The following is a 20,303-nucleotide window of genomic DNA, read 5'->3' as shown; positions in this document are numbered from 1 at the left end:
GCTGTGGATGCGAGAACATGAGATTTAGAAAGATAAACCCTACCACATCCAGTGACTGGGTTGTGTTGGGATGTGCTCACAGGGCCGTACAGAGGCAGGGTCAATTAGTTGTCTTGATCCCTGGTCTAGTTTACTATATCTAGATATTCGTACACATCTAAGATAGATTTCTAAATAGGTATTAAAGTCTGATCACTTTTTAATGCCAGTTTAGTTAAAGAGGTAAGACTTAAGGTCTAATCAAAAGCTTTGCTATCACCAGATCAAACCATGTTCAGCTGCAAGAATGAATGTTACCAGGTAGAGCAAAGTGACAGACTTGAATATCGCACACTTACAGCATGGCCATGGGAGGGAAACCAGCTTTGCCTTTGCCTCTGTTACTCTCCTGAGTCAGGAACAAGATGGACATCCAGTGTGAAGCAAAACATGCATGACCTGAATTGCACTGCTCTCTGTCCCTGCTGCTGCACCCATAACGAGGGAATCAAACTGCTGAAGGAAGGCGACCTGCTAACATTTGAAGAGTGAACAACTCTGAAAATAGCAGAGGCATTGCAAATGAGAAGCAATGGTTTTGGAATGTGTATATTAACGGCCTTGTCAGTACTCCAGGCCCAGAGCTTGTCTTTGTGCCAGTAGGAAGAAGGTGCAGAACTTACAGCCCTTAAATCTTGTTCTAGTAACACAACCTGGGGAGACAGGCAGTCCTGTGCTTGTCTGAGACAGCAAGGATAGTCAGAGGTACACAGAGTATAGAACTACTTACCTCTAATGACGTGCTGCTTGTTCTTGGACCAGTTTCAACACCTGCTTCACCATCTCAGCAATATTCCAGCGGGCAAATTCCTCACTGGCCCTCTGTGAATGCACTACAGAAGTGAGGACAGTTCTTCCCCTTCTGACTCTTTGACTCCTGCTGTTACAGAGTTTTAAAGGCTTTCAGTGGAAAACCAAAGCTAATGAAGAACTGCATCTAAATTTTAGTCTTCACACTTCTTTAATTGAAAAAAGTCTTTATCCTCGCAGAAAAGAAGTGCCATAAGATCTACAGCTTCACAGTATCAACCTTAAAGTGCTATTTCCTAGCAGTGGGAGCAGAGAAACAGAACTACACATTTTCTTCCCAATCCATAAGGCACCATAAGATTTCCTGCTCCATTCCACCCCTCCCCCCTCCAGTATCCTGAATGACCACAGAAGACAAAAACACAGCAGAGCAGGGCTTAAAGCATTAGGATACAACAGATAATTACCCCCCACCGTCTGCCACATTCCTATTTGTTCACTGTATCTGTATTTTTTTATGGCTGGTTCTTACCCAGGTCTGACAGCACAGAAACTTCTCCCATGTAACATTAACAAATGACACAATTTTAAAGAAGCTGCTTTGGCTTCTTTTAACGCACTGTGCTGTTCTATGGATGGTGTATAAATAGATCACCCAGTTTTCCTGCTGTCCATCTGCCCGCAGCACGTGACAGTTTCATTAGAAGCACCCAAACCATACGACTTCTGCTCAGGAGAAAAACCCCACCACCATGTGAGCAGTCAGAGCGGTTCTCCTTGCACGTACTCACGTACAGCTAACAGGGTTCTGCTGTGGAACAGATTCTTAGTGAGGATCAGGCTGCTGAGTGCTCTTCTGTTACACACACAGTGCATGGCACAAACACTTCATACAATACAGATTCAGTCACTCAAATGTAGGCCCTGAAAAACCAATATTGGTCTTAATAACGAAGTGCTGCATTGTGGAATGGCAAACCCATGCTAACATGTCTCGTTCAGTGAACTGCAGGAGCTGCACTGCTGTAAGATTAAATCCGTGGTGGATTATGTTTCCTCACAACTGGATTAAACCTACATTTCTGACCATATGGTTCAGCACTATTAAACAAACAGCAGCGTTGTTTGTACACGTGAAGCGAGCAAAGTTAAAAGGAGCTGCTTTCGCCAAGCAGAATTACAAAACCCCATAAAATAAATACTGTTTGTTTTTATTTCGTCCTTTTACAAAGAAAATAGAGGATTGAAAAGAACACGTACAGTCCAGCCAACGATCTACTCACACATCCGAAATTCCACTTTAAAGGTTCTCGTTGGGAAAGTCCATTTCTGCAAGCGTTGCCCCGGGCAGTTTATACAGAGCAGCTGCTGCTCAGGTTTGTAACATGGAGAAAGGCAGCCCTGCTCCGCTGCAGAAGGAAGGACGAGGTGCTGCCATGTGCTACACAGCTTCCTCCAGAGGAGCTTTCATGTTGGTGAAGCTAACGTGGAACACACAGACTACCTGAATGCCTTTACTTCAGTACCTCTGTTCGGGGTAACATTTATTTTCAGTTGTTTGCAAGCTTTGTGTACCACAAAGAGGTCGGGAACTCGGTAGCCATCGAGATTACATATAACTGCAGCACAGGTGATGTCTTCCACATTAAAGCACATAGTTTTAAATGGTAAGAAGCTAACTATACTTCGAGTTTTAAAGGTCTACTCATCAGAAACAGAGTACTGCAGGTATTTGCCCTCAGATTTCCTTTTGAAAAAGGAAATTCATAGCACAAGCTGCTACTACACAAGGCATTGTGGGCAGAGTTCAGTATTTCTCGTTGCTTTGCTCCTACCTCCTGTAACCAACCAGGTCTCAATAGCAGTCCTCCTCCCTGTGCCTCCCCTCACTACAACGTATCACTTGATAAAATAAAGCTTCTGTAAAGAAGACTTCTAGAAAAGCAGCAATACTCAAACAGAGACATTTATACAGACAAAAGAGGTGCTCTATGTGAGCAAAGCGATGGATGTCCTTTTTCCCCCTACATACCCTACATGCTTCATCCTGCCCCTCAGTCCTTCAGCCGACGTTCTAGCACTATCACCACTTCATCAAACGTTTGCAACGGACAGCGTTCTATGTACAGAAACCCATTAAAAAAGGATTAAAAGAAAGTTACATAGTAAACAGTAAAGAGTCATTTGAAGTAAGTTACACCAAAGAAGAATAGAAGTCACTATGAATGTATTTACACAATTGTTAAAGTACACAAATACAGTGGTAGTACAAATGAAGTGCTCTGATACTGGTTTCCAATACACAGGTTTATACAGACAGTCTAACGATGTCCCGCATGATGGAATTTAACTATTACGAAGGAGAAAAACTGCCCACAACTCAGAACAATTCTAGAAGTCTGCAATCAACTCTTAAGTATAGCACAGCAATCTAATGTTCCAGATACAGAGAGAATAAAGAGGCTGCTGCCTTTGCAAGTCCCTCTAGCAGTACATTATTAACCACAGATATTTACAAGGAAAGCACGGTGAAGTGTCAAACTGTTAAGATGGTAGTGCACATGCCTAACATAGCAAAGGTTACAGTGACTGAGGAAATAATTCTCTTATGCAAACTTATATATGGATCCAGCTCTTTAACTTTCCCACTACACTAGCCAAAACACACCGCCCTGTCAGACCCAGAGTACACACAAGCAGATACTCAATGTCCTGAAAACACCTGAAAACATCCAAAGGAAAATTAATTGTATTTAATCAGTGGGTCTTTTCTGGGGGAAGGAACAGTAAATTTATACACTTTTAAACAATTAAAAAACCAACATCATTCTTCCTATAACTTGGAAGGCCAGCAAGCCTTTAGCAGTTCAGGTTTTAAGCAGGGAAGAATTTCTTGCTATAAGTAACCTTAAACAACCCTTGTATGTGTATCTTCATTCCCAGCACGGAACCTCTCACGACTCCTGTGATAATGGCATAAAGAGTAATTCTGGTACTGTTTCAAGCACTACTTGGACAAAATACCTATTTTTGCATTATAAGACTGTTTACAGTGGCAATAATATAAAGCATTTCCCATATTTAATAAGGACATTTGCTAACAACACCTGCGACAGTTTTTTGGACAACCAAAGCGAGCCATCCATTCCTAGCTAATGATTCTAGAAATACTCAGCTTGAATACAGTGTGGAATTCAATATGGTACACACCTGAGTTTTAAAAACCCTCAGGATTTCACAGCAAGAACGCTTTAATTCCTTTTTTGAGCCTTGGCATGAAACAGAAGGTGTGAATCAAAAGTGTGTCTGGTTTCTGTTTGAACACATAGATGCTAAACGCGACATTCATCCACCCAAGTGGCAACATGCATTGTCCACTTGCAATACCCTCCAACCTAACCCACCCCAGAGTGCAGGAAACAAAATGGTACCAATAAAAACAGGATTTGAAACCATCCATTTAAACTCCAGTGTCTTTCACTTTGTTCTTCATATTCTTAACAAAAGAAGCTGATTTTCACCATTTCTCCTACACCGAGGCTCTCCTGCGGAGTCTTCCATTCTCTTTTATGCAAAAGAACATTAAGAATTCCTCTGTGTTACATGGGGAGGTAAAGCATGAATGAAGACATTGAACAGTAAAGTAAAACTCTTAACAGCTTTAAAAACTGTGAGAAAACCTTCTCAGTCAGCATGAGACAATACAAAGAAGTGAGCGGTTTAAATACAATCAGATGACTTTGATTCATTTACATGCTCCCTGCCAAACCAATTTCTTGTTTTTCTTAAACAAATTTCAAGTCATTGTCTTTAGTTTCGGATTGCTTGTATTCTACATTTTTTTTTAAATCAGAGAAAAGCAAGAGTTCTTTACAGAGAATTAAGCCAATAATTTTAGCAAAATGATACAAAAAACTTCCTTAAACCAAGTAAAAGATTTATAGTTACAGTGGAATAATAAAAAGGGGGTAAAGTCTGCCGCCTGTGGAGGGAAAACTGAAATGGCCATCCAGTAACAGACGGTCAACTCTGTAAACCATCTTTCTTCTCCAGCCCTGTTACCACAGGGTTCTCTTAAGGTCACTGGGTTTCTGGCAAGTGTCCTGTAATGGCAGCTGCTGGAGTCTGTCCATGTTCCTCCAAGTGCCTTTTAAGTCACATGGAGAACTCCAGTCGTATTGTTTCCACTCTAGTTCAGGGTATTTTTGCTAGTAAAGCCATTGATAACATAGGAGATCAGCCATGCATTATCTGCCCTCCATGGCAAAATAAATTCTCATCGGTGCACAGTGGACTGGAGAACACCGGTAGTTACCCGAGCAGGAATCTACCAAAGCCAAAAACAAGACAACATCAGCACAAATCCTTCCAGTTAACACAAAAGCGGCTCTCAATGTATTTTCAAATCATTTGGTATGAAAAGTGAGAATGTGAATTAATAATCCAGTGAGTTACATGGCGTTTTGCACCCACCTTCAGCTACACGAGGTCCCCTGTATTATCCTCCTTTATTAGAAGTTAATGGAAAAGTTACCTTTCCAGCCAGGAGATGCTTTGAAGGTAAGTAAACAGCACATAAGCATGCACAGAAGAAAGACCAAACCAGATGGAATCTCTACTGATGTGCAGAAATAGACTACATGAATAATAAAGCTTGGAAAAAAAAATCCCAGAGGGTAAAAAGAATATATACATAAATACATAAAACTCGATAGTTTTTCATTTGTCATTGAGCATTGCGTTAACTCAATGCATAGATTAATTCAGCTTGGCCTATTTCAGTAAACACAATATTATTTCAATAACATTTGTGCTGTGAAAGTGAAAAGCAACCACATATCACTGCAATTTAAGAAGCAAGACATATCTCAATAGCTGAATCATTAATCAGTATTATTTCAAGTTGTAAGCAGCTGCAAATAGTAACACATACAGTGAAGGCCAAACAATGCAGACACAGCCCTAAGCAGAACAGAACGTGGACTCCTCTCACACGGGTCTTTTCAACACAAAGCTGAATGTTTGCTTTTGTTTTTTGAATCAATTTTCACTTTTCAACCAAGCTCTGCTAATCAGACCTCAACGTGTTAAGCTGAGTTTACAGTTGGATCTTTCAATGTTAAAACAGCTTAAGAAGCAGTCTGTGCACAGTCAGCCAAGCACACAAAGCAGGAGGAAAAAAACAGAAGAGAACAGCAGGATTCTTCTGCAATTAGAGATACAGGATTAGTGCAAGCTTCGGCCTTAGAGAGGAAGTGAGGCAGCAGATGGAATCAGACAACAGAATTTACTAAGGAACAGAAAAGTCTCACGGCCTTTTATTTTGCAAAGCAAAGAAGGTGGTCTTGAAATACTTAGGAAAGCCTTCTGCTAGCAAAGTTCAGATTCTAACTGAAACTTGTTATTTCTGCGATGAAATCTGGTATTGCCAAAAGCAGAATGGACTACAAAGCTGAAAGCTGCACACAGCGAGGCAGAAACTTCTACTATGCTGAACAGTGGAAAGGAGCTCTAAGTACCCAAATCCAAGTCTGCCTGCCCCTGAGATGCTCAAGTTTCAAATGATTCTCATTAGTATCTGAACATTTTTTAAATGACAGCTCATAAGGAATGGAGAAGAATATAAAGCAATGATACTTCCATAGGAGAACATTCCATTAATGACAAGACAATCTTTGGGTAATATAGTTAATTGATTCTTCACACAAGCGTTTTGCTTTTACTGTTCAGAAGCTGATCTGCTTTTGAATAGATGGTACACTGCTGCAAAACGTTCCTGGAAAGACACATGATTCTAAACCATCTCCATTTTAGAGCTGATTATTTTAGTGCTGATGCTTGAGTGATTTTATGGACCCTTCAAGCCACTATTTTTTGTCAATTCTGCTAAAAAAAAATCCAAATGGAACAGCAGCAGTAATTCAACTTTTAGAAGGACATTTACTTTTACCTTTAGAGAAAAACAATGCTGCATCAAGCATCTGACTGGAAGGCATAGTTCAGCTATGAGATGCGAGAAGAAGCAAAGACTGATGTTTCCAAATGCTTTTCCCCACCCCAGCCAAAGCTTTGGTGTCTAAGGAGAAGGACTCACCCTGTGCTGCCTTCCAACGAAAGGAGACGAGCAGCTACTTGCCATGGTGTTCGAAAGGAATGCTATTCTGAGGTAGGGGAAAAGACAGCAATTTGTAACGGTTCCACTGCCCCAGTATATAAAGGTGTCTACAAATATCCATCCTAAATTGGCAGTTGCAAACTTATCTTTGGAAGAGCTCTGATTTCAGATTTCTATCAGACATCTCTACCATATTAAGAGATACGTATGAAGAACAAACCATTAGTCTGCAGAGAAAGCAGATATGATCAGAAGAACAACACAGAGTACGATGCCTACTAAGATACGTATATGGAGAAAGATTTGCTCATAAAGAGATGGAAATTGCAAAGGCTTTGGAAGTATGTTGCCTTTTCCCAGTGACGAGGCACAACACTTCAGTTTCTTGATGCCAGTGTTGGCTGTGGTTTTCTAAAACTTCTATTTTCAAAGAGACCTGTTCAAATATTTCTTTCACTCCAGTCTCTTCTTCCAGATAAGGAGAGATACATCTGTTCCCAACAGGAATTATAACAGCTTTGACTGTCAGGTGCTGAACGTGCCACATTCAGGAGAAAAAAAAAAACAGAAAAATACTGAGGAACTTACTGTGCACCACGAGCAGCCCAGCTGAAGCAGGCTTTTACAGGACTGAACCTCTTGTGAATGGAAATGAAGGCCACTCAGCTGCACCTACACCCTTGGGATGATCCCTACATACTCACGCTTTTGTGATGCAGCCTGTGCAGTCTGGACTGACAGAACTGATTCAAAGCAGTGTTTATAGGAATCTTTGTGCCTTCTTCACTAAGTTTTTTATGTTTATTGACTGACTATGTATAGGAGACTTAGTGAACAACTCAGTCATACAGCTTAAGAGTACAAGAATATTTAAGCAACTGGTGCTATCTTCTGTTCCTATCACAACACTGCACTGAGGTTTGCTTTAGGTCTGAATATGCCACCTGGAAAGGAAGCCAGTTCTTTCTTGCAATCACAAAGGGAACGGATGATCCTCTATGTCTTTTAGAAGCTGTCTCAGTGGCTGTCTTTGCTTAGACCTTTGCATCGCTCATCTCCAAACATGAGTATTTTAACTCTGAGCAAAAGGTGTTTTATGTATATTTTCTGCATAAACTTAAGTTAGAACAATAACTGTTGTTGCCAAAACTTCAACAAAATCAAGGCAATCTTTCATCTTTCAGACAAACTAAAAAGACCAATGTGAAACCTCAGTGTACATCATGTTCTCCCAAGCACAATTTTCACAGCTCTTCTGTTAACTTTCAGTTTCTCAGCAGTTCAAGATACTGAAAACTGAGCTAGACAACATTCCAGTACCCATCTCAATGACACAAAAAACTTCCCTATTCCTGTTCATTACTGCATCATATACATATTCAAGGATGAAATTACACCCTTCCATTATGACATCACACTGACCTCTGCAACACCAAACTGCAGCCTCCTCAGCCGTTACCTATCACAGATAGAGTTTCCATACATGAGACAATGGGCTCCACTTCTTGATTATGATCAGATTTTGGAATGGTCCTTAATAGCCTGGCCATGCAAGTGGGATACTTACTATAGCTATAAAGTAAAATTGAAGTCAATCTCTCTTGCCTTGTCAATACGACAGGCCTATGGGAAATTGCTGAAGTTATATTCTGGTTGCATACTGTTATTCAGCTACCACTAATGGTCAGCAGCTGTTCAGTGCCTTGTTAAGAACTAAGGAAAAATGACAGGTGATGAATGATTAATTTAGCAAACCCAGAGAAAAACCAGACTAGGCTGCTATTATAAAGAAGTCAAATTCCATACTTGGAGTGATTCCATGCTTGGAGCAGAGTGCTCAAGGGTGGGTACAGAGATATGCAATCACACCACAAATTATATAGCTGGCAATTTAAAGATCACTCAAAAAACCCATCCATATTGCTAAACAATCTCAAAAGTATGCTTACTTCACAAGCTAGGCAGAATCAAAACCCATCTGCAAGCCCATTTGTATGTCTCATACCTTACAATGCTTAGAAAAAAGGAACATATACACTGAGCTTCAAGTCAGTAATAAAAAAAAATAATCTAAGATACATTCAGACTAATTAAGTTTAATCACCTATCACAGCCAAGCAGCATAATTACATTTTTATCTGTTACACCCCTGCCTGACTGGTAATAAAGTACCTGAAATTTGCTTAGAATGTCAGAGACATTCATACTTCACTAGGAAACCATCTTTACATTTGAACAAATATTCACGATCACGACCTCACAGAATAGCCAAGGTCAGAAGGGACCTCTAGGGATTATCTAGTCCAATTACACAGCTGAAAACGCAGTCAGCTGGAGCAGTGTTTCCAGCCCTCCTGTGATTCTGTAATCTTGAAGTTACCTGCACTGCAACCCAAGGATCTGAAAACTCACTGAGCTATTTTTCTAGAAATCCAAAGTAGCACCACTCTAATCCAAACCACCGACATCTTGAGCTTCAAGATCTTGAACAACAGCTAAATCCAGGCCCGCTGCTACAGGGATACACAGCACCATCTATACTTGGAGCCCTTTGATGTGGATATGCCTAAAAGCACTGAAATAGTTTTATAGTTGCCAATTTCTCATTTGGTTTTTGGCCTGTTTCTATCCCCATTATACAGCTGAGGGAAGGAATTCTCCTTCTTTCCTAAAAGCACTTTGAAATTGATTAAAAATGAAAAACTTCTTCAATATGAGTATTCATCATCTTTGCATTCTTTTTGCAACCTCATTCCATCTCATATGCTTTCATTTATTCCCAGAAAGAGAACGAAGTCAGCTACACACTTATATTTTACTAGATTCCATAATCCTTCTGCTGTCTGAATTCTTTCTCATTTACACTGTAGGCCATGATGTAGAACCCAGGCACAAAAAACTACCCTGCCCACTCAGTCTTCACTAGAGACACCCACCTCATCTTCATCTAAAAGAAAGCTCCAAATAAATTTAAAATATCATTTGCCAATCTTAAAATTCAGATCTTAAAATCAATGAGGATGATTTCAGTGCAGACTACAGCTACGAATCACTGCACCATTTATAGTCCTGCCATATTCCTCAGCTGAGCCTACTGTGACCTCTCTATAACTCATCTATGTGGCTTCTTATTCACTCAGAATTAAAGGACTGCACTACAGCATTTCTTGATTCCTGCTCTTTTCTGTTTTTTACCAATCATTTGTTATCTATTCTGCACCAATAATCTCTGCACCAACATCAGAAACATTCCAGCCAAATTTCAACTATTTATTCGAGTCAACATTGGCTGAAAAATCAGTATGAGAGCACAACAATTACTTTGTATGGTTACCTGCCAAATTAACCTTATCAAATAACACCCATTTTTCCATTAGACAAGAATTGTTTTTACCTGTGAAGTGGACATGCGAGAGGTGTCTTGTCGGCCTGTTAAGTCAGACGATGAGACATTGACTGGGGCACCACGGTGCAACCTCATACTCACTTTTCTTTCTCGTTCCATACCAGACACCGGTCGAGGAGATGTGTTGGCTGTGAGAAAAATTGCATTAGAATTTTCAGAATGAGGCATGTAATAAAAATGCAGTCACTGGAAAAATTACGCTGTTGGCGCATGTAAATTCTACAAGATCAAACCAGAGAAATCAAGGCTTTCATCTTATATTCGCAGATAACTCTAAGTAGCAATTAGCAGGTAATGAGTGTGTGTAATTACCTTCAATCTACGGAAAATTAAAAGGGAAAAACAAAAAACAATCAGGCCAGGCTGGATGTGACTCTGGGCAGCCTGGTCTGGTAGTTGGCGACCCTGCACATCACAGGGGGGTTGAAACTGGATGACCATTGTGGCCCTTTTCAACCCAGGCCATTCTATGATTGCATGAAACAAAAAAGTCCAAATGCTGACTCACTCAAACACCACTCCCATATCCTTATTTTATTTTCAAATTCCAATGACCAGGAACAAACTGCATATTAAAGCAGACTGGGAGGTGCGTCAGCCCATATATTTGCTTACTTACCAGCATGTGAAGTTGGGGTAAGAGGAGTAGGAGGAGCTACATCTTGCGTTCCCCTCAGCCTGCCAGAAGCAGTGGAGGGCAATCCACGCACAGCTGGGTTTCGTGTATGTCTCAGCCTCTCCTCTCGTTCTCTCCTTTCACGTTCAGCATCTTCAGCCCCTCTGCTTGCACCCTACGGGTCAGGACTAGTGAACAACTTAAAGGATTATTGAGCTTACAACTATACATTTGAATAAATATTGACAACGAAGAACTGAAGTTTGAGGAACTTGTTTGATAGGTTACCAATACCTTGGTAAAATTTCTTGAGAACTATCATAGATTCAGTTCATACAATCACTGGGATAGTTCAAATCGCTAATAAACACACACATACTGTTATGGCAATTGGACACTTCCTAAACTGTTGTATGTGAGATGTGATAAAGATCAAGACAGGTGAAAATAAGAAGTCAGCTACCCAATGTGGCAACTGCCTCAAAGGAAGCAGCTTAGGAAGCCTACTACACTGACAATCCTGTAACTACAACTTCGTCATTAAATCCCAATCTAAAGCCTCCTTTATGTCCTGCTTTTCTCTACTTCCTCCCTCCCCTCATTTTTAGGGCAACAAACCTTCTGGGACAAAACACTCTTAAGGTATCAGTTAAGAACCCAAAACTGACAGTGTGATTAAAAAAAAATAGCATTACAAAAAATTGTTTTAGAAAGCCACACCAGCTACTCACAAATTTCAGCATGTTCCAGTCAAACACATAGTCATAGGAGAAGCCTTGTCTGTGGAAGAGGTTTCTGAATAACTGCCTTAGGTAGGAATAGTCAGGTTTGTCATCAAAACGAAGAGAACGGCAGAAGTTCAAGTATGTGGCAAATTCAGCTGTAATAAAAGAAAGCCTGTTTTTCTCCTTCAGCTTCATATTTGGTTTTTATGGCTCAGAATCATTAAAAAAATAACAACCACGACACAGAACCTCCCAAACATACAAATACTGACATAGTACTAGAAATCTACTGAAAGCAACACTACATCCCCCCTGCCAAGTATGGTCTGAAAAGAAAATTGTCTATCACAGATTAGGCGAAGGCTCCATTTACCAATAGCAGGTAGGACTGTGTTAGGAGGAAGAAGAAAGTTTAAAACTACATTTCAGCAAAGGAAAGATTTACTTGTCCTTTCCTTGCTCTGAATGTACTTAAACTTAATGTACACAGAATAGAATCTCTTTGCTAAAATACCAGCTATGCAGTAAAAACAGAACATTATTGTGTATTCAGTGCTCCAGAGATACACCAGTGTCAATCTACCAGCTCTTGACTTTAAGGCTTTCCACCTAAAATGATGTATTAATAATTCACATTAAGTAAGGAATTTTAGGCAACTGTTCTTGTGTTGTTTGCCATCTTGTCTGTTCATCCCAGAGGAAAGAAATAGTTTATGAGTAAAGGAACGTGCACGACAGGACATTTGGAACACTCAAAAGCTTTCATACATCCCTCACCATAGCTACAATTCTCATCATACTTAGCTAACAAAGCACAGGGCAAGGAAAGAAGAGAGAGAGATCACTTCCTGAAAGGTGAACAATATTCCCTGAGGGTAACTAATACATTAACAAGTTTTGAAACATAGTTATTACTCCGCATGAATCAGAAATTCTTTTTTATTACTATGGTGTAAACACCAAGAAAAGAAACTGAGCTTTGAGGGATGATGCCAGGATCTGGAGGGATTCTTACACCCCTCACAGATAATGGCCACGGTCAGGCTGGACTGGATGAACTTGGAATGACAATTCCAGAACAACACAATTGCAATAGATGCAAATGACTGTACAATCTGGTTTATCCAGAAAGAATATCCACACATGAAGAGATGGGAAGCTTCTCAAAAAGTTATTTGGCTGTTAATAATCATCCTGCCAGAATTTATGCATGCACACACAAGACAGTGCAGATCACATACACACACTATGCTGTCTTTCAAACTCAAGAGCACCACAGTGATTGCTTACTAATAGTTATGACAGAGGCTAAGTAGAAACAGCCTACGAACAGACAGATCCTGGTCTTGAAAGCACGGTGTCATTATTATGAGCATGCCCAGTTGTAGGAAAAAAGTCAAGAAGACTGTAAACAGGCTCCAAACACATTGTGACAGAGGAGCTAGAAAGCATAAATAAAAAAGACATACCACTAAAAAATGAATACATGGGCCTAGTGCCATAAAAGAGCAACTTACAAGGATATCCTTTACACAAAACCTCAATGGGTGTAGACATTTTCTTTTCACTGATACGTTCGTATTTCTGTCTCTTTGTTGCTGCTTTCAGTCCCTGCCAGGGGAGGGAGCCCAGGTTAAAATACATCAGTACATAGCCCAAGGACTCCAAGTCATCTCTGCGAGATTGCTCTACAACAGCATAAAAAAGTGGACTCATTAGGTTTCATTATCTAGTGGGAAAAAACAGAAGACTGAGCAATAATGTGTCAAAAACCCTTAAAATACAACAGACAGATGAAAATCACTACATCTGTGTCAAACTCACCCAGTATTAGAAAAAAAAAACAAACGATCACACTTGCAATTATTAAAGAAATGTGTCAATTCCTTAGAATTACAAACTGAACCCCACCCCAAGAGGCATAAGTCCAAGCACAATGTGTCATGAGTGCCAGAAATAGGGTCTGTCTTCTATGCCCCAAAAAGCATCATCAACTTGCACTGAAAACACATGTATCAGCACTTGTGAAGGTTCTATTCATTGCTTTTCCCAGCTCACCAATTCCAAGATGAGTGTTGATGGATGCATAACGGGCAGTTCCTGTTAGGTTTTTGTTTTCACGATATGGGATATGTTGGTGAGTTCGGGCATCCCGGTACTTCTTTGCTAATCCAAAGTCTATGATGTAGACAAGGTTGCCTTTCTTCCCCAGGCCCATGAGGAAGTTATCTGGCTTCACATCTCGGTGGATGAAATTTTTCGAGTGAATATATTCAATTCGACTGATCTACATACAGACAGAGGACAAAAAACAATTGAGATATCAGTCATACCCTTTTCTCTCACAAAATCGCTAGCAATGTTATCACTGCTATCACATCACCTCAGCGATAAGCAAGATAAAGACTTTTCTGGAAAAGGATATTAAAGTGAATAATTTAGAAAACAATAAATATATCTTCCCTGCAGCTCTTTCCCTGTGTCTATGTTACATTGTTTCTAAAAACCTCATTCAGAGTTTTTTCCCCCTCTAATGATACATCCTATTCACCTCTAAATAAATATAAACAAAAAATGAAACAAAATACAGCTGGCCATGGTCACTCAAGACATTTTAACTAGCTTAACATGCTTTGCAGTCACAGGCAACACAGTTTCCTACCATTTGGTCAGCGAGTAACAAGACTGTCTTGAGACTAAATTTCCTTGAACAAAAATTGAAGAGGTCTTCAAGACTCGGTCCCAGCAGCTCCATCACCATGACGTTGTAGTCCCCTTCTGCACCACACCACTTAATAGTGGGGATACCCACTGCAAGATAAGGAAAGAGTTTATTAAGCATAATAACTTGGTTTATGAAGTTAGTACACACAGATCTTCAGGGTTCTTAAGGTGGACTCTAAGAGTCATTACTGCCAATGTTTGTATCCACAGTGACCCTTAATATTTTATGATACTTTCAAGCATTTTGAAATGAAGCATTTGATCCCTTCATAACTGGACCAATACAAAACTGGAACACAAGAGACCTGAAAATAGCTGTAGCCTGGTCCCCCTTCCCAGTCTTTATGTTTTTGAAAGCAGACAGTGGTTTTGCTGGATTTTAGCCTTAAGTGCTTTGCATGTAGAAACATTCATGGTCTCCAAAACAGCAATAAGGAGAAAATCAGAACCCTGAAAATAAAGACACTGACAAACCACTGAGTTTTACTGCTAGAAAAGGCTTTAGAAATGAAATTATTAGTTTCAAAGCCTACAAAATCCATGCAAAATACCACTCTTTCAGGTTACAATTTGGAATGTATTTTCACCCCTCCTTCTTGCCTTCACTCCAGTTCTGTGACATTCGCTGTTTGGTGAATCCCTACCAGGATAGCATTGCTCATGAGACATACTGTATATTGCTATACATCTAGATGGAAAATCAAAGTCAGCTTCACTTCATGGAGAAACTTGGGAAAATTGTTCCACAAAGAACTGAAAAAAATGCTCAGATGTCTTGAATTAAACCTGCCGATAGCCTCACTCTGAATTTCAATTACCTTTTCTTTAATTCTATGAAATTTAGAAGTGAAGAAATGCAGAAACACTTCTAGAATCACAGAATGGCTTGAGTTGAAAGGGACCTTAAAGACAATCCAGCTTATAATCACCAAGATTGTAATTAACTCATCTAGAATTTTCACTTATTTACAGCGAATTATTTTTATCCCAAATCCCTTTCACAGAAAAATCCTTACTTGGACCATTACTAAACTTCTGCCACCTACCCTGCACTGCTTATTCTGAGAAGCTGATGTGGCCTCTGCAAACCCATACAGGAAATACTTTACCCCTCATTACATGCAGGCTGTTAATGAGACTTTTACATTGTAGAAATCTCAAACATGACTGATTTCTCCCGGTGAGCTAGGATAAATACCACACAGCTACTTCACTGCTGTTCTCTACCTACTAATGCCATCACATCTTACAACGCCTACTGCAAGGAAGTAGCTCAGATGCAGGAATGCTAGTGTATGAAAGAAAAAATGATCCTGAATTCACTAAGTCTAGAATTGTGCTCCTACATTAGAGCAAACCAGGGTAAGCCCTACGTCACATAAGAACTGAAGCACTGCTCTTCACCCTGCTCACTACTCAAAGAGCTCTGAACCATGAAATACTTACAGGTGGCAGATACATCAAATTAAAAATGGAAAGAAAAAAAAGCAACAACCCAATTTCTGTAGAAGGAAAATTTGCTTACCTCCACCCTGCATCATTTTGTAGATTTTACTCTCGATGTGGAGCTGAGGATGTTTGGTTTTCACACATTCCAGCTTAATTGCAACCTCCTCTCCGGCAGCAATATCAGTTCCTAAAACAAGAAACATTCAAAGCATTGGTAAAAGTATTTTTAGGGTGAGTTTCCTTCGTCGAGACCAAAACAAAACAAACGACAAGTGAATTTTCAATGGCAAAGATTCAGAGATGAAGTCATTGCAGAATAGCAGCTTAAGAGAAAAGCATTAGATACTGTAAGTCAGGAAATCAACATCTGCTATCCTATACAAAATAAACCAAACAAACACAGTTGTGCTTTGAGGGGAGTCCTTCCACTTCCAGCTTGCAGTGCTCAGAATGAATGCTTTTTAAGTGTGGTGAGTATCCCTACCAACCCACGGAGTTCTTCTTTCAGAAACAAGGGGCCAAAACTGGTTTACTTCATCACTTCTGAAATTGAAACATCCATAGGGAAAAACTCATAGTCTTAAAAAAAATGGTAATGAGTCAAGAAAAGCCACCCATGCACAGCAACACTACTTAGGAACTACAAGAAATAGAGTTTACTATTTCTGTGTGACACTTCTGAGCCATGTAGCCAGCTCCCTCCTTGCAGAACGCAGCTCTCTGCTCCATTACCTCATAGTTTAGGATCACACGAGTTGCCATCATCTGTTATTTGTTCTTATCTCCATTTCCAAAAGCCTCCTTGGAGGTCTGCTTTTTGTTAGCAAAGGCAGTCAGTGATCACACTACACACACTCTTTATGGCATCCAAAATTTCAGACTTCTGCAGTATTTTACTTTCTTCCAAGTGCTCTAAATCCCTCCTCATTCTTCACCTAAGTCATTTTTCCTGTTCTACTTATTCCTTGTTTCACTCATTTTCATCATTTCCAGCCCATTCTGAGGGTCACACACCATGACTAAGAGCTAAATACACTATTATCATTTTTTCTGCTTATCTACATTTCCCCCACAAGCTTTTCTCTATTACTGAGTACTAAGCCAACGTATTCAGAGCTACTATCACTGCAAAATCATCTTTGGATTAAAGAGCAACTTCACAGCGTTATCATCTCGTGGTATAAAGGCAGTTTAACACCTCATACCACAGATTTCAGTGACGTGCGCTGAATTTCCTCTGTTGTTTCACTGGCACGTCATTTGAAACTGACATCTTCCCAGCCTTGAAGTTTGCAATTAGTATTGGGGTACAAATATATTCACGCTGTTATTCAGCTGTGTTGCCTCAGATTTCCATCCATTCATTTACGATCACGCTGAATATCACTGGCTGTAACACACTGCCATAGAACTCAACCTGCATTAACAGAACCTTTTGCTCTACCCTCCATTTCAACCTTTAAAGCAATGTTTAACTCATGTGCAAAGATTCTGCTTTATGCCACAGCACTTGCATTTCTTGTTCACTGCCAGCAAGGTTAATTAGGGTAACACAAGCAGATCCATTACCTAAGGATCAAGTTCATTTCATCCTGAAACTACTTTATGAGCTATAAACCTATAACCTTCTTAATAAGTAATCAAAGCTCCCAATGAAACCTCTCCCATACGTTCTTCATATTTCCTGCAAGTCCTTGAGGAAACAGGTATGAAGAAGTCAATCTACAGGAGCACCCATGGATTTCTGCCTGCTGAAGTCAAAACATTAAGACCCTTTAAAGGAACATTCCACAGCCCAACAGAACCCAGAGTCACAGCCTAAGTGTGAAAACCGACCATATGAGCTTCTCCAGACAACTCCTCTCTGTCTCTTAAACTTTAGTTTACAGCACAAAGACCACCTCTAAGAAAAGAGATGTAGTGAAACAGTCATGAAAACACTGTAATGTAATGACTGTAATGCCTTCATGACTCCTGTCTGTTTGACCTTGTGGGTGGAGCCAAACACAGATGCTTACCCTGATTCTTTTCCTGAACACTGCTCATCTTTGCTACTCTATAAGATATCTGGGCATCCATGCTCTTCTTTCTTCTAGACAGGAACCTCATAAGACAGAGGTACACTCAATTCTTCTTTCCTTTAAACTCCCTGTGGTAATTCATTCACCACAGCATCTCAGAGCTCTGTGCTACGGACCCTGTTATGCTACATGAGCCCAGAAGAGCTGTAACACTTCTCTCCCAAGCACAAAACAGATGGAAGCTCACAAACGTATTGAGAGCCATCAGAAAGCGATTGTACTTGAATCAATTAATCCTGAGCTCTGCAAGAATGCAAGAAGTGAACTGTACATGGCTCTGCCTTACTGCACCACCCGAACGACCAAGCAGAGCCTATTTGTTGTTAAACACATTTGGTTATCACCAGAAGCACAGATTCTTTAAGCCTCTGTTTTGCCACACAGCGGCTGGCAAAGCAAACCACCCTCTACAAAAGACCACAATATTTAAGATCTTGACACAGCATTTTCCCTTGGAAACAGATAACTGTGCCATGAGCTGGATCTTTAAGGCAAACCATTCTCTGCTAGCGGATGGCTCAGAAATCACCCTTGTAATGTGATGTAATTATCAATCCACGCTGGTTACTTAAGGATAAGAAGAACAAGATTCGAGGCACGCACAGTGCTCACAGTAAGAGCTAATTGTAGATCGACACTGAAAATGTAGGGATAAAAAAGGACAACATCTGAGGATTAGGAATTTTTGCACCAAAAGTTGCAGGAATAAAGAGAGAAATACTGAGACCTGAAAGTCTTTCCTGATGTGGGCTGGATACATAATACATACATACAGATACATACAGATGAAACCATTTCCCAGCCCTCTTCTATACATAAGACAGTAACAACTGACTTGTTTAACTTCTACCCAGCAGTTAATCTGGATTACGAAGCATGCCTTTATTCTACTTGCACTTTAGAACTCTACTGGTCACCATTTAATTTAGAGAAGCCAAATCTTTAGTAGGAATACCTCAAATCACAGCAAGATTGTTCAGATTTTAACTGCTGCCTTAAAGCACTAATGGCTGCTAATGAAGATTTTGTGTGTCACCACGTTCTCTCATAGCACCCTTCATTCTTTTACACACAGAGAGCACAGATCCCATCACAACAACATGGCTGGATTCTTCATCAAGAAGATGATCTATATTATGGATAACCAGCCTTTCATGACCTGTAAGCAAGAAGCTTCAGCTGACACATTATTTCAGAAGACCAACTGTGCATTGCAACACAAAAAGGTACCATTGCCTACAAGAAAAATACATGTATGCCCTGTGTACACCACTAAATACAACATACATGAGCTAGGGATGCCTCCACTCTCTAGACATGTCCATTTAACCTACTTTAATGCCTGCAAGTTCCTCCCCTCCAGTTATGTGTTCTACTTCCCTATGTTACCTCCATTTCCAAACACCAAACGCTTGTTTCTATGTGGCAGCACAAACATCAGTATCTATAAAACCTATTTCTGTACATTGAATCCATTTTGTGCAGTTTGAGAGACTGTAGAATACCACGGCTACCTTCAATGCAGCCCATTGAACCATCAGCAGTGAGCCATTACAACACAGAGCAGGTAAAGGCACTTCTATCCCACAGTCTTCACACTCGCACAGAAATCACAGCAGTGATTGCATGCCGTAAGACAAGAGGGCAGCGTTCAAGTCAGGGCAGAGCTGAGCTGTTCTGATTTTTATGGAGGATCTGATGCATTTTTTAACTTGTCATCCCTGAGTTGTGTGATATTTCTTTTAGGCCTTACAGCAGACAGCAGCATCCCTGTGACAGCGATTTAACCCAGCCATTTAATGCTGATGCTCGTGCTTCTTTCCCCAGATCTTTTCCCCTTTTACAGACAAATATCGACGCCCAAGGTCACCAACCACCAACGTTACGAGGCAGCCGAATCATCCAGGAGTCCAGCGCTGCCTAAATTAGGACACGATGCGAAGGGAACATCGCGCTGTGCCGGCACCGAGGCACGACGCAGCGTTGGCCATTGAGCTCCATGAGGGTGAGGTGAGGCCCCATAGCTCCCCCCGGTGGGTCCGCACTGAGCCCCGCTCCTTACCCAGGTAAATGTCTCCGAAGGATCCGCTCCCGATCTTCCTGCCCAGCCGGTACCTGTTCCCGACCCTCAGCTCCATGGCGGCGCTTCGCTTCGGCCCCGACCCGGTTCCGTCTCCCTTCCCACCCTTCAGGCCGGCGCTCTTCTATCTCACAGCCCCGCCGTTCCTGCCGCCATCGCGGCCCCGGTCCCGCCGCTCGGTGCTGCCGAGGAGAGCGACGCCGCCCTCGGAACTGCAGGGAAGGATGGACGCGGATTCAGCACAACGCCGAGCCCTCAGCGACTCCGGCCCCGAGCGGCCATACTGCGTGACCTCACTTCCTTAGCAACGGGGGCGGG

General features: G+C 40.9%; 1 protein-coding gene across 2 annotated transcripts; it reads right to left on the bottom strand.

The window, feature by feature from the left end:
- Positions 1-1,979: 1,979 nt before the first annotated feature.
- CSNK1D (casein kinase 1 delta) lies at positions 1,980-20,291 on the bottom strand. Of its 2 annotated transcripts, XM_015879652.3 has the most exons (10): positions 19,968-20,291; positions 15,901-16,011; positions 14,314-14,462; positions 13,710-13,938; positions 13,169-13,339; positions 11,658-11,806; positions 10,930-11,101; positions 10,299-10,438; positions 6,884-6,950; positions 1,980-5,116 (listed from the first exon to the last, which is right to left on the bottom strand). In XM_015879652.3, exons 1-9 carry the CDS (start codon positions 20,041-20,043, stop codon positions 6,918-6,920), a joined length of 1,230 nt encoding a protein of 409 aa, XP_015735138.1. In that variant the 5' UTR covers positions 20,044-20,291; the 3' UTR covers positions 1,980-5,116; positions 6,884-6,917. The 2 variants fall into 2 exon arrangements, with proteins under 2 accessions (XP_015735138.1, XP_015735137.1); XM_015879651.3 differs by lacking the exon at positions 6,884-6,950.
- Between the last annotated feature and the right edge of the window lie 12 nt (positions 20,292-20,303).

The sequence above is a fragment of the Coturnix japonica genome, chromosome 23, assembly GCF_054131305.1.
Source record: "Coturnix japonica strain WE chromosome 23, WE-NBRP24, whole genome shotgun sequence".
Taxonomy (NCBI): Eukaryota; Metazoa; Chordata; class Aves; order Galliformes; family Phasianidae; genus Coturnix; species Coturnix japonica.
Note: the sequence above shows the minus strand (reverse complement) of the source record. Positions and strands in the feature narration are given on the sequence as shown.